General features: G+C 42.2%; 1 protein-coding gene across 4 annotated transcripts in view; it reads left to right on the forward strand.

Annotated features, from left to right (window-relative positions):
* The window catches only part of LOC139746730 (zwei Ig domain protein zig-8-like), a 52826-nt gene extending 44503 nt beyond the window's left edge, over nt 1-8323 (forward strand). For 2 of the 4 annotated variants that reach the window (XM_071658215.1, XM_071658216.1), the window contains exons 6-8: nt 3871-4048; nt 6285-6421; nt 8110-8319. In XM_071658215.1, the coding sequence (XP_071514316.1) occupies nt 3871-4048; nt 6285-6421; nt 8110-8222 (428 nt within the window). In that variant the 3' untranslated portion in view covers nt 8223-8319. Of the gene's footprint in view, nt 1-3870; nt 4049-6284; nt 6422-8109 lie in introns of all 4 variants that reach the window. The other 2 variants (XM_071658218.1, XM_071658217.1) reach the window with 2 other exon arrangements.
* The last annotated feature ends 5232 nt before the right edge of the window (nt 8324-13555 follow it).

Raw genomic sequence — 13555 nt, forward strand, 5'->3', positions numbered from 1 at the left:
AAACTGCTCTTGACACTGACATGTTGAGAAAAATAAAGTTGATGGACCAATCGAAAATGTAACTCACTCGTGTATGACATGCATAACAATTAGGGTGTCATTCATCTTCATCTTCATTCATATGGTATGATGAATAAACAATCAAGGTGTCATTCATCTTCATCTTCATTCATATGGCATGATGAATAACAGTCTAGATGAATAATTACCATTCACTTTTCACTCCCTTCAAGTCGCAAAAGGAAAACACACCATAAGCAGTGTCTACGCCTATGCAAATTTATGGTAATTTCTCCTATGTTTATGATGATCACATGTCAACATCATGTAAGGAGAGGAGCAGCAAAAAAAATTTTCCCTTGTGCGCTACCTCGCTAACGCGGGAGACGGCGACAAAGTATAATACAAAGTAATATATATATATATATATATATATATATATATATATATATATATATATATATATATATATATATATATTCCTATGAGTCCACGGGGAAATGAAACATGAAAGTTCCCAAGTGCACTTTCGTGTAATAATCACATCATCAGGGGAGACACAAGAGAGGAATATAACAGTCAGTTGATATACATCGAAGAGACGAAGCTAGGACGCCATTTGATATGTGATTATTACACGAAAGTGCACTTGGGAACTTTTCGTGTTTCATTTCCCCCGTGGACTCATAGGAATATCTTGATCACGCGCAAAATTGTGACCCTTTCCAATATATATATATATATATATATATATATATATATATATATATATATATATATATATATATATATATATATTCAATTAGCCTGATGACAGCAGGCACAAAAACTGGATTCATTTTAATGATGGAATATTCGTATTAAAGAGACTGAGAGGAGTACATGTAAAGCCTTTCAGTTTAATGAGATTCTCGTCTGTTTGACAATTAATTCAGAAATAGACACACACACACACACACACACACACACACACACACACACACACACACACACACACACATACACACACACAAACACACACACACACACACACACACAGGGGTGTATACGTGTGTGTGTGTGTATGTGTGTGTGTATGTGTGTGTGTGTGTGTGTGTGTGTGTGTGTGTATGTGTAAGTGTGTGTGTGTGTGTGTGTGTGTGTGTGTGTGTGTGTGTGTGTGTGTACACACGTCACAAGGTATGACCCAGGTCACCGGTGTGACCCCAAACCACCCCCGGCCTGTGCGATGAACAGCGACCAATATAGCAGTGGATTTGGTGGGCAAAACCCACAATTACTGCGGTGGTAAGACACTGGAGGGAGGGAGGGAAGGGAAGGGAAGGGAAGGGAAGGGAGGGAAGGGAAGGAAGGGAAGGGAAGGGAAGGGAAGGGAAGGGAAAGGAAGGGAGGGTGAAGGGAAGGGAGGGAAGGGAGGGAAGGGAAGGAAGGGAGGGTGAAGGGAAGGGTTGTGGATACGTTCAAACGCCTTCAAGACACGACCTCCCTTCCCTTCGTTGTGTACCCGCAAGGAACCAGCGGAGTTCTAACTTGGGCGTTCAATACTGGAAGGGAAGGCAGTGCGTTTTGTTTTTTTAAGAGAGAGAGAGAGAGAGAGAGAGAGAGAGAGAGAGAGAGAGAGAGAGAGAGAGAGAGACAGAGAGACAGAGAGAGAGAGAGGATAACAGGTGACGAACAACAATGTTCAGCGCCTCTGTATTTCGTCATATTTCATCGTTCATACTATTCTACGGTGGTTTTCTCATGCATTTTCTCTCCCCCTCAAGGTAATTCCAAGAAAAAAATAATCCCAAGGTAATTCCAAGAAAAATAATCCTAAAGTAATTCCAAAAATAATCCTAAGGTAATTCCAAAAATAATCCTAAGGTAATTCCAAAAATAATTCTAAGGTAATTCCAAAAATAATTCTAAGGTAATTCCAAAAAATAATCTCAATGTAGTTCCAAAAAATAATCCCAGGGTATTTCTAAAAAAGTAATCCCAAGGTAATTCCAAAAAAATAATCCCAAGGTAATACCAAGAAATAATCCCATGGTAATTCTAAAAAAAAAATCATCCCAAGGTAATTCCAGAAAAAAAATTTCAAGGTAATCCAAAAAATAATCACAAGGTAATACCATAAAAATAATCCCAAGGTAATACCAAAAAAAATAATCCCAAGGTAATTCCCCCCAAAAATAATCCCAAAGTAATTCCAAAAAATAATCCTAAGGTAATTCCAAAAAAAAAGTTCCCAAGGTAATTCCAAAAAATAACCCCAAGGTAATTCCCCCAAAAAATAATCCCAAGGTAATCCCAAAAAATAATCCCCCACGAGCAATTCCCACTTTGGGACTCCTGGTGTGGGGATGTGGTAGCTTTGCTCAAGCGCTGTTATCAACCGCCCACACACACACACACACACAGTAAGGTCCCACATAGCATACATCTCCCGTAGTAAAGTCCCCTTTACGTCACCTCTCCCACAGCACCATACACACTCACTACCCCTTCCCTCCTTCCTTCCTTCCCTCCCATGGTAAATCCCAACCTCCCTCCTTCCTTCCCTCCCATGGTAAATCCCCCTCCTTCTTCCTTCCCTCCCATGGTAAATCCCCCCTCCCTCCTTCCTTCCCTCCCATGGTAAATCCCAACCTCCTTCTTCCTTCCCTCCCATGGTAAATCCCAACCTCCCTCCTTCCTTCCTTCCCTCCCATGGTAAATCCCTCCTTCCTTCCTTCCCTCCCATGGTAAATCCCCCCTCCTTCCTTCCCTCCCATGGTAAATCCCCCTCCCCTCCTTCCTTCCCTCCCATGGTAAATCCCCCCTTCCCTCCTTCCGTCCCTCCCATGGTAAATCCCCCCTCCCTCCTTCCTTCCCTCCCATGGTAAATCCCAACCTCCTTCCCTCCCATGGTAAATCCAACCTCCCTCCTTCCTTCCTTCCCTCCCATGGTAAATCCCCCCTTCCCTCCTTCCTTCCCATGGTAAATCCCAACCTCCCTCCTTCCTTCCTTCCCTCCCATGGTAAATCCCCCTTCCTTCCTTCCCTCCCATGGTAAATCCCCCTCCCCTCCTTCCTTCCCTCCCATGGTAAATCCCCCCTTCCCTCCTTCCGTCCCTCCCATGGTAAATCCCCCCTCCCTCCTTCCTTCCCTCCCATGGTAAATCCCCCCTCCCCCACACACATTATCCACGCCACACTGACTCCTTCTCCCACAGTCTGTCTCAGACGACGGCAAATCCCCACACACCCCCACACAGAGCAGACCTCCCACGTCAACTCTGGGAGTAGTAGATCCCCCACCACAGCAAGGGCATCGCGCCCACGCTAAGTCTCCCACCCTAAAATTCATCCCCCCCCTTCTCTCTCTAGGACCCAATGAGGGAGGGAGGGGTGGGAGAGATAGTCCCTCCCTCCCTCCCTTCCCTCCTCTCCCACGCCACGGCGATGAGCGACCCCCCCCCCCCCTTCCTTTACATCATCCCCGCCCGTGGGAGAGCCGAGCCCTTCCCTCCCACGCCCCACGCCTCTCCCACGCCCCTGGTGGTCATAATAACACCCTCCCTCCCACGTCTCCTCCCACGCCCCTGGTGGTCATAATAACACCCTCCCACGCCCCACGCCCCCTCCCACGCCCCTGGTGGTCATAATAACACCCTCCCTCCCACGCCCCACGCCTCTCCCACGCCCCACGCCCCCTCCCACGCCCCTGGTGGTCATAATAACACCCTCCCTCCCACGCCCCACGCCCCCTCCCACGCCCATGGTGGTCATAATAACACCCTCCCTCCGTCTCCTCCCACGCCCCACGCCTCTCCCACGCCCCACGCCCCCTCCCACGCCCCTGGTGGTCATAATAACACCCTCCCTCCGTCTCCTCCCACGCAGTGCCAGACATCGAGATCCGGGACCCCCGCGGGGCGCCGGTCCTGGAGGCCTACTACCGCGTGGATTCGACCGTGGGTTTACAGTGCGTGGTGATGCCCGCCCCACCCAGCCGCCCAGTGAGGTGGTCCAAGGATGGGCGGCACCACCCACTCACCACCCAGCCTGAGAGGGGAATACGGTAGGTCCCACTCAAGTGATTACTAACCCTTGAGGGGTAGATGGTAGGTCCCACTCAAATGATGGTCCCACTCAAGTGATGGTCCCACTCAAGTGGTGACTGACCCTTGAGGGGTAGATGGTAGGTCCCACTCAAATGATGGTCCCACTCAAGTGATGGTCCCACTCAAGTGGTGACTAACCCTTGAGGGGTAGATGGTAGGTCCCACTCAAATGATGGTCCCACTCAAGTGATGGTCCCACTCAAGTGATGGTCCCACTCAAGTGGTGACTAACCCTTGAGGGGTAGATGGTAGGTCCCACTCAAGTGGTGACTGACCCTTGAGGGGGTAGATGGTAGGTCCCACTCAAGTGATGGTCCCACTCAAGTGATGGTCCCACTCAAGTGGTGACTAACCCTTGAGGGGTAGATGGTAGGTCCCACTCAAGTGGTGACTGACCCTTGAGGGGTAGATGGTAGGTCACACTCAAGTGATGACTGACCCTTGAGGGGGTAGATGGTAGGTCCCACTCAAGTGATGGTCCCACTCAAGTGCCAACTAACCCTTGAGGGGTAGATGGTAGGTCCCACTCAAGTGCCAACCAGCCAGCCCTTGAGGGCGAGACCTGAAGGCTAAGGTCACCAAGAGTTTATATCATAGCCAGAACAAAGAAATTTTTTTTTTTTCTTTAAAAGCTATTAATCATATACATCTTAAACGAGGTATTCATATTATACATATACATCATAAACCTAAATAAACATGGCATATATATAATTCATATACATCATATACCTAAATAAACAAGACATTTATATAAAACATATACATCATAAACGTAAATAAACAAGGTATTTATATAATTCATATACATCACAAACCTAAATAAATATGGCATATATATAATTCATATACATCACAAACCTAAATAAACATGGCATTTATATAATACATATACATCACAAACCTAAATAAACAAGACATTTATATAATACATATATATCATAAACCTAAGTAAACAAGGTATTTACATAATTCATATACATCACAACCCTACATATATATGGCATTTATATAATACATATACATCACAAACCTAAATAATCATGACATTTGAATAATACATATACATTATGAAGCTAAACCATGAAGGCAGGTATACATACACATCACAAACATAAAAAGAAAAAATTCAACAAATAAACACAATAAAAATCTTGCAACACAAGCCACCACGTCTACAATTCTCACAACACATCAATAAACACAACCAATGTATTATCATCTTTGTATCCATGAAATAATGACCATAGCATGAGAGAGAGAGAGAGAGAGAGAGAGAGAGAGAGAGAGAGAGAGAGAGAGAGAGAGAGAGAGAGAGATAGAGAGACACTCACCATCCAGGACGTGGACCCTGAGAGAGAGAGAGAGAGAGAGAGAGAGAGAGAGAGAGAGAGAGAGAGAGAGAGAGAGAGAGAGAGATAGAGAGACACTCACCATCCAGGACGTGGACCCTGAGAGAGAGAGAGAGAGAGACAGAGAGAGAGAGAGACAGAGAGACTTCTTTGGCTACAAAGCAGGGAGACGGAGTTGTGTGTGTGTGTGTGTGTGTGTGTGTGTGTGTGTGTGTGTGTGTGTGTGTGATCCAGGGAAGGTAAAAGATTTACAAAATAGATCAGGTACCCATAATATAGATTGTAACTCTAGGAATGGTGTAAAATAGTGTAGAAGCTGAAGATGGAAAAACTGTAGCAGTGCTTAACCTGGTTTTTCTTTTCTTCCCCATTGTGAGAAAGAGAGACTCGAACATGTCGGGAATGGCCTGTGTGACTCTCTCTCTCTCTCTCTCTCTCTCTCTCTCTCTCTCTCTGTCAGGGTCCACGTCCTGGATGGTGAGTGTCTCTCCTCTCTCTCTCTCTCTCTCTCTCTCTCTCTCTCTCTCTCTCTCTCTCTCTCTCTCTCTCTCTCTCTCCCTACAGGGAGGGTACACAGACAGACCCACCTCACCCCCCCTTCTCTCTCTCTCTCTCTCTCTCTCTCTCTCTCTCTCTCTCTCTCTCTCTCTCTCTCTCTCTCTCTCTCTCCCTCCCTACAGGGAGGGTACACAGACAGACCCACCTCACCCCCCATTCCACCCACACTCTCTCTCTCTCTCTCTCTCTCTCTCTCTCTCTCTCTCTCTCTCTCTCTCTCTCTCTCCCCCATCAGAGATGGACCACGCCTAACACCGCTCTCCCTTGCTCTCCCTGCCTGTAGGGTAGACACGTCCCTGATGGGCGCGGGACTCAGTTCGTGGCTACACATCGCTCGGGCCTCCGTCAGGGACACGGGCAACTACACATGCACAGCAGGGGACACCATCACCGCCTCCGTCAGGGTCCACGTCCTGGATGGTGAGTGAGTCTCTCTCTCTCTCTCTCTCTCTCTCTCTCTCTCTCTCTCTCTCTCTCTCTCTCTCTCTCTCTCTCAGGGTCCACGTCCTGGATGGTGAGTCTCTCTCTCTCTCTGTCTCTCTCTCTCTCTCTCTCTCTCTCTCTCTCTCTCTCTCTCTCTCTCTCTCTCTCTCTAATATGAGAGTGCCTGCCTTCCGCGCGTTTTCTATGCTGTCAGCTCTCAAAATCTAAAACGACCCCACCCTCTTCATCCGTCTTCTCAATGTCTAAATGGCCTCAGTTTCGTTGCCTTTTAAAAGCCCGTTTCACTGAACTTCGCTGTGTGCCAATGTCTTTTCACTTTCTTTCCTTCATCTATCGCTATCTATTCTCCTTTTTTTTTCTTTGTATTTTCGTAAATCTAGCGTGATATTTTCTCCCGTTTCCTTACGTCAAAAAATGTTTTTTAATTTATTCCAGACATAGCTGGTGTTAATATATCACAGTCAGGTTTTATTCCCTCTATACATGACCTAGAATATGATATAGCTATATTTCATTCTCAGAGAATGGCCTGGGCCATGATATAGCAATGTCTATCCCTATAGAAGGGACCTGGGCCATGATATAGCAACGTCTATCCCTATAGAAGGGACCTGGGCCATGATATAGCAACGTCTATCCCTATAGAAGGGACCTGGGCCATGATATAGCAATGTCTATCCCTATAGAAGGGACCTGGGCCATGATATAGCAATGTCTATCCCTATAGAAGGGACCTGGGCCATGATATAGCAACGTCTATCCCTATAGAAGGGACCTGGGCCATGATATAGCAATGTCTATCCCTTAAGAAGGGACCTGGGCCATGATATAGCAATGTCTATCCCTATAGAAGGGACCTGGGCCATGATATAGCAAAGTGTATCCCTATAGAAGGGACCTGGGCCATGATATAGCAATGTCTATCCCTATAGAAGGGACCTGGGCCATGATATAGCAATGTCTATTCATATAGAAGGGACCTGGGCCATGATATAGCAACGTCTATTCATATAGAAGGGACCTGCACCATTGCTTCTCCTTCAGGAAGGACCCTGTAATGTAATCCAATGTTATACCCTCCTACAGGAGGGTCATGGGTCATGATCCAACGCCATAACCTCCTACAGGAGGGTCATGGGTCATGATCCAATGCCATAACCTCCTACAGGAGGGTCATGGGTCATGATCCAATGCCATAACCTCCTACAGGAGGGTCATGGGTCATGATCCAAAGCCATACCCTTCTACAGGAGGGTCATGGGTCATGATCCAATGTTATACCCTCCTACAGGAGGGTCATGGGTCATGATCCAACGCCATAACCTCCTACAGGAGGGTCATGGGTCATGATCCAACGCCATAACCTCCTACAGGAGGGTCATGGGTCATGATCCAATGCCATAACCTCCTACAGGAGGGTCATGGGTCATGATCCAAAGCCATACCCTTCTACAGGAGGGTCATGGGTCATGATCCAATGTTATACCCTCCTACAGGAGGGTCATGGGTCATGATCCAATGCCATACCCTCCTACAGGAGGGTCATGGGTCATGATCCAACGCCATACCCTTCTACAGGAGGGGGCCTAGGTCATGATATACCACTGCCCCTCCTTCAGGAAGGTCCCTGGACTATAATCTCAACACCATCTCCCCTTCTACAGGAGAGAGCTCGGCGGCGATGCAACACTCCACTACCGACGGAGGGACACCCGCCACCGGCCCGACGCCCTTCCTCGCCCTCGTCGTCACCGTCATCATCCTCTCCTTCAGTTAGAAGATGGAAGATGACCTTCGGCAAGATGAAGGAAGGGGGGGGGGGGACAACAACAGGGGAGGCGTCTACTATGAACTAGGGACGCAGTAGGGGGAGGACCTACCCCCCCCCCTGGCTGAGCTGGTGGGGGGGCGGGGGGGGAGGCCTTATGCTGGGGTGTGTGTGGGGGGGGAAGGTGCTGGTGACTCTCTCTCTCTCTCTCTCTCTCTCTCTCTCTCTCTCTCTCTCTCTCTCTCTCTCTCTCTCTCTCTCTCTCTCCGTCGATCTATCAATCCATCTATCTATCTGGCAATTCTCGTGATTTGCACGCAATTACTCTTTCTCAAATTCTGGCTATTCATATATATATATATATATATATATATATATATATATATATATATATATATATATATATATATATATATTGGAAAGGATCACAATTTTGCGCGTGATCAAGATATTCCTATGAGTCCACGGGGAAAATGAAACACGAAAAGTTCCCAAGTGCACTTTCGTGTAATAATCACATCATCAGGGGAGACACAAGAGAGAAATATAACAGTCAGTTGATATACATCGAAGAGACGAAGCTAGGACGCCATTTGGTAAACATGTGATTGTCATGTTTATCAAATGGCGTCCTCGCTTCGTCTCTTCGATGTATATCAACTGACTGTTATATTTCTCTCTTGTGTCTCCCCTGATGATGTGATTATTACACGAAAGTGCACTTGGGAACTTTTCGTGTTTCATTTTCCCCGTGGACTCATAGGTATATATATATATATATATATATATATATATATATATATATATATATATATATATATATATATATGTATATATAAACACATCTTTATCTCAATGAACCTCTACTCGTTTTTCAACTCGTTCTAACAAACCCCTTTTTGAAGACAGTCCAACACCACAATCCTCAACCATTATTTACCCACAACTCCCACACTCCCACACACACACACACACACACACACACACACACACAGAGTCTTCTCTGTATCTAACTCTATCAATTAAGAGAAATTAAAGCAAAAATATAAAGTCCTCTCTTTATCTTCCTTCCGTCCTTTCACTAAACACTGAAAAACTCTTTAAAAATGACAAAATAGTTACCGTTATACCATGGACTACATATACAAAAAATTCTAAGACACATACGGACGATCTATGTGATAAATATGTGACTATGTGAGCAAATATGTGACTATGTGAGCAAATATGTGACTATGTGAGGAAATATGTGACTATGTGAGGAAATATGTGACTATGTGAGCAAATATGTGACTATATGAGCAAATATGTGACTATGTGAGCAAATATGTGACTATGTGAGCAAATATGTGACTATGTGAGGAAATATGTGACTATGTGAGGAAATATGTGACTATGTGAGCAAATATGTGACTATGTGAGCAAATATGTGACTATGTGAGCAAATATGTGACTATGTGAGCAAATATGTGACTATATGAGCAAATATGTGACTATGTGAGCAAATATGTGACTATGTGATAAATATGTGACTATGTGAGCAAATATGTGACTATGTGAGCATAGAGACAAATGGATTTCGGGCATGAATCTGTGTATAAAATAAAAAATAATATTGTTACATATAAATATGTTCTTATACAATTGACCTATGTTGGCTCTGGATGTGAAGAGACTGAATATATGTACATCTTGTTATTTTGATGAATATACTGTAACTATTGTTAACAGAAACCTATGATTTTTCATTTCATTTACACCCACCTCCCTTTTTCTCTCTTTTTTTTCATTTACGTATGGTAAATAGCGTGTGGAGGTGGAGGGATGTGGGTACTTGTAAAATTATTCATTTTATCTAATTTCTTTCTTTTTTCGCGTTTGGTGTTATCTACACTCAATGTGATTAGGCACAAAATATGCTGCATCTAATCTGATTAGGCAGTGGACAGTCTGTACCCAATCTGGAAGCTCACTCCAATGTGTATATAAAGATGTTTACATACGATGAAAAAAAAAAAATCCTAATAAACATATATTTTGGTTTATTCCCACAATATACCGTTCATAAAATGTTCTTTCACTTATTCTTTTGTTTAATTACTTTACTGACTCATATATATATATATATATATATATATATATATATATATATATATATATATATATATATATATATGAAGACAAAACTGAAGATGGAGTGAAGAAGATTTTGAGCGATCGGGGCCTGAACATGCAGGAGGGTGAAAGGCGTGCAAGGGATAGAGCGAAATTCAACTTAGTGGTATACTGGGGTCGACGTGCTGTGAATGGACTGAACCAGGGCATGTGAAGCGTCCGGAGTTCACCATGGAAAGGCCTGTGGTGGAGGGGGCATGGATGTGGACAGGGAGCTGTGGTTTCAGAGCATTAAACATGAAAGCGAACACCAGTCACTATATTCTCCCACCACACATCCCACACAGACGCACACACACCAAAACCACTTTATAGATGTCCTGCGTCACCACCCGGTGGACGTGGCCGGCTTTCTGAGCGCTGCGTAGACCCCACAGAGGAAGAAAAGGGTTCCCAGTGCATGCAGGTACGTAGATAGGTTAAAAATGGAATGAAAATAGAAAGCCACAGTATATCATCTTGTGCTTAAAGCAAGAGAGTTCTTGTTTACGTAGAGAGAGAAATAACATGATATTCACATATTGGCTGACTGGATGAACGTTTGAGGTATTTCAATATATATATATATATATATATATATATATATATATATATATATATATATATATATATATATATATGTTGTTATTCCATGTGTGGCGGGGTGGCGATGGGAATGAATAAAGACAGACAGTATGAATTATGTACATGGGTATATATGTATATGTCTGTGTGTATATATATGTACACATTGAGATGTATAGGTATGTATATGTGCTGTGTGTGGACGTGTATGTATATACATGTGTATGGGGGTGGGTTGGGCCATTTCTTTCGTCTGTTTCCTTGCGCTACCTCGCTAACGCGGGAGACAGCGACAAAGCAAAATAAATAAATAAATAAATATATATACATATATATATATATATATATATATATATATATATATATATATATATATATATATATATATATATATAAATAAAGACAGGAACTGAGTATCTCTCGCAGGATTTCATGGTATAGTGGTGTATATATATATATATATATATATATATATATATATATATATATATATATATATATATATATATAGACACACACACACACACACACACACACACACACACACACACGACCTATCAGGTGGTCAGCTTAACCAAGACGAATGGTCGTGTCTGGTCTAATCTCGTGTCCACTATGGTAGGATACAGTGGAGGAGGAGGCATTAGTCTGCCTCATAAAACCTTCCACAGTGGTGACACACTGCTTACAAGCCCTTCTCACGGGCCCCTGTTGGCTAAGAGAGAGAGAGAGGAGGGACCAGTGGAAGGAGAAGATGGAAGACTGGTTCATATATCACGACCTAAACTGAGTAACGATGTGTATATATATATATATATATATATATATATATATATATATATATATATATATATATATATATATATATATATAAAGTGTTCAATAGCAAATTACCAAAATGTGGTGTTGAAACGTGAAGACACACACACACACACACACACACACACACACAGACACACAGGTGATTCTCCTACCATCACTTCGCCATAGCATACTCCATTATATTCTGGTATGGTATATCATCTTTATTATAACTTTATTATTATAATTTATTATTATAACTTATTATAACTTTATTATGACTTTATTATAACAGTAACGTCTCATTAGGTACGTGTTCTGTATGGCGCTGTGCAAGTATTTACATATTTCTAAACTGTGTTTGTTTGTGTGTTTTCGCAAACCACTTTGATAAACACTGCCTTGCCATCTCTCTTTGAATACATGTGATCTTTGCTCAAACATATATATATATATATATATATATATATATATATATATATATATAGTATTACACTGTCGGCTTTCTCGAGTCTGGAGAAATAGAGCAAAATTTGAACGTAATTCGCCAGTTATAATTATAATATGTAATTAATGAGCTAATTTAATTTAGTCTATGTACACACAAAATATGTTTCTTATATTTCCTTTTTTTTTTCCTAACTTTTATGTAACAATTTTTTTTCCCATCTGTCATCTCAATTAGTTATACATTTGTATAACTAATATTTATGGTTACTTAGTTCATTTTCATTTACTTTGTACATCTTTCTATATTCATTCTGTATCGATACTCAAATTTATTTTCATCTACATTCTACCCCTTTCTATAATTAATCTATATCTATACATAAATCATTTTCATTTAAATCATTTTCATTTAAATTTCACACCTTTTTTGAATTAATCTTCATCAATAATTCATTTTTCATTTACAATGATGACTGAAAAGCCTCATTTACACAATACATCTTGTTTACATCCATACATAATGTATACTTCATAGTCCAACACATTTTTTTTTTTAAATAATCTAAACAAAAGTGAAGAAATCCTTAATCTATGAACAATTTCTAAATTCTTTTTAATCCATAAAAAAAAACCTTTCAAAAAATAATCTAAAAATTCAGTTCCGTAAATGAGATAAATGAACCTTAAACTCATTACTTACAAAATAATACTTTATACTACACTCTCACACGTTAGACTTAACGAACTCTTACTTTATATAAAGTGGGCTTACTTTTACAAGTATTCATATCCGGACACGTTAAGCCAAATATCTGCCGTTCGATATTCATCGAATATTCATGGGAATATCTGAATACTGGATGAATAAAGTGAATACGTGTTCATGTCGAAGGTGTGTGATGCATTGTATTACACCCCCCTTTCTCCCCTCTCCTCTCCCCTCTGTGTGGGAGAGGGAAGGACCCTCAAAATCCACTGTCTGTTTCTCGTAATAGGAGAACTACAACGATGGAATTGGTAGTTTGGAGGTCAGGCGGTTGTTAGAGGGTTTTTTATTTTGTTAGCGCTAAGGAGTGGTTAGAGATGGTAATTTTCACTCCGGATGTTAATAAGGCGTTTATATATATATATATATATATATATAAATCAAAGGATTTATATATATAAATCAAGGGATTTATATATATAAATCATAGGTACTTTGCCGTCACCTTACCCAGTACACACCCCACACACACCCAAGCATCACCCCTTGTGTGGCTTAAGCCCCTCACACCCCTTCCCCTGAGGGAAAGGGGTTGACCATTCCCCTGAGAGAGAGAGAGAGAGAGAGAGAGAGAGAGAGAGAGAGA

This window comes from Panulirus ornatus, chromosome 66 (assembly GCF_036320965.1).
Source record: "Panulirus ornatus isolate Po-2019 chromosome 66, ASM3632096v1, whole genome shotgun sequence".
NCBI classification, from domain to species: domain Eukaryota; kingdom Metazoa; phylum Arthropoda; class Malacostraca; order Decapoda; family Palinuridae; genus Panulirus; species Panulirus ornatus.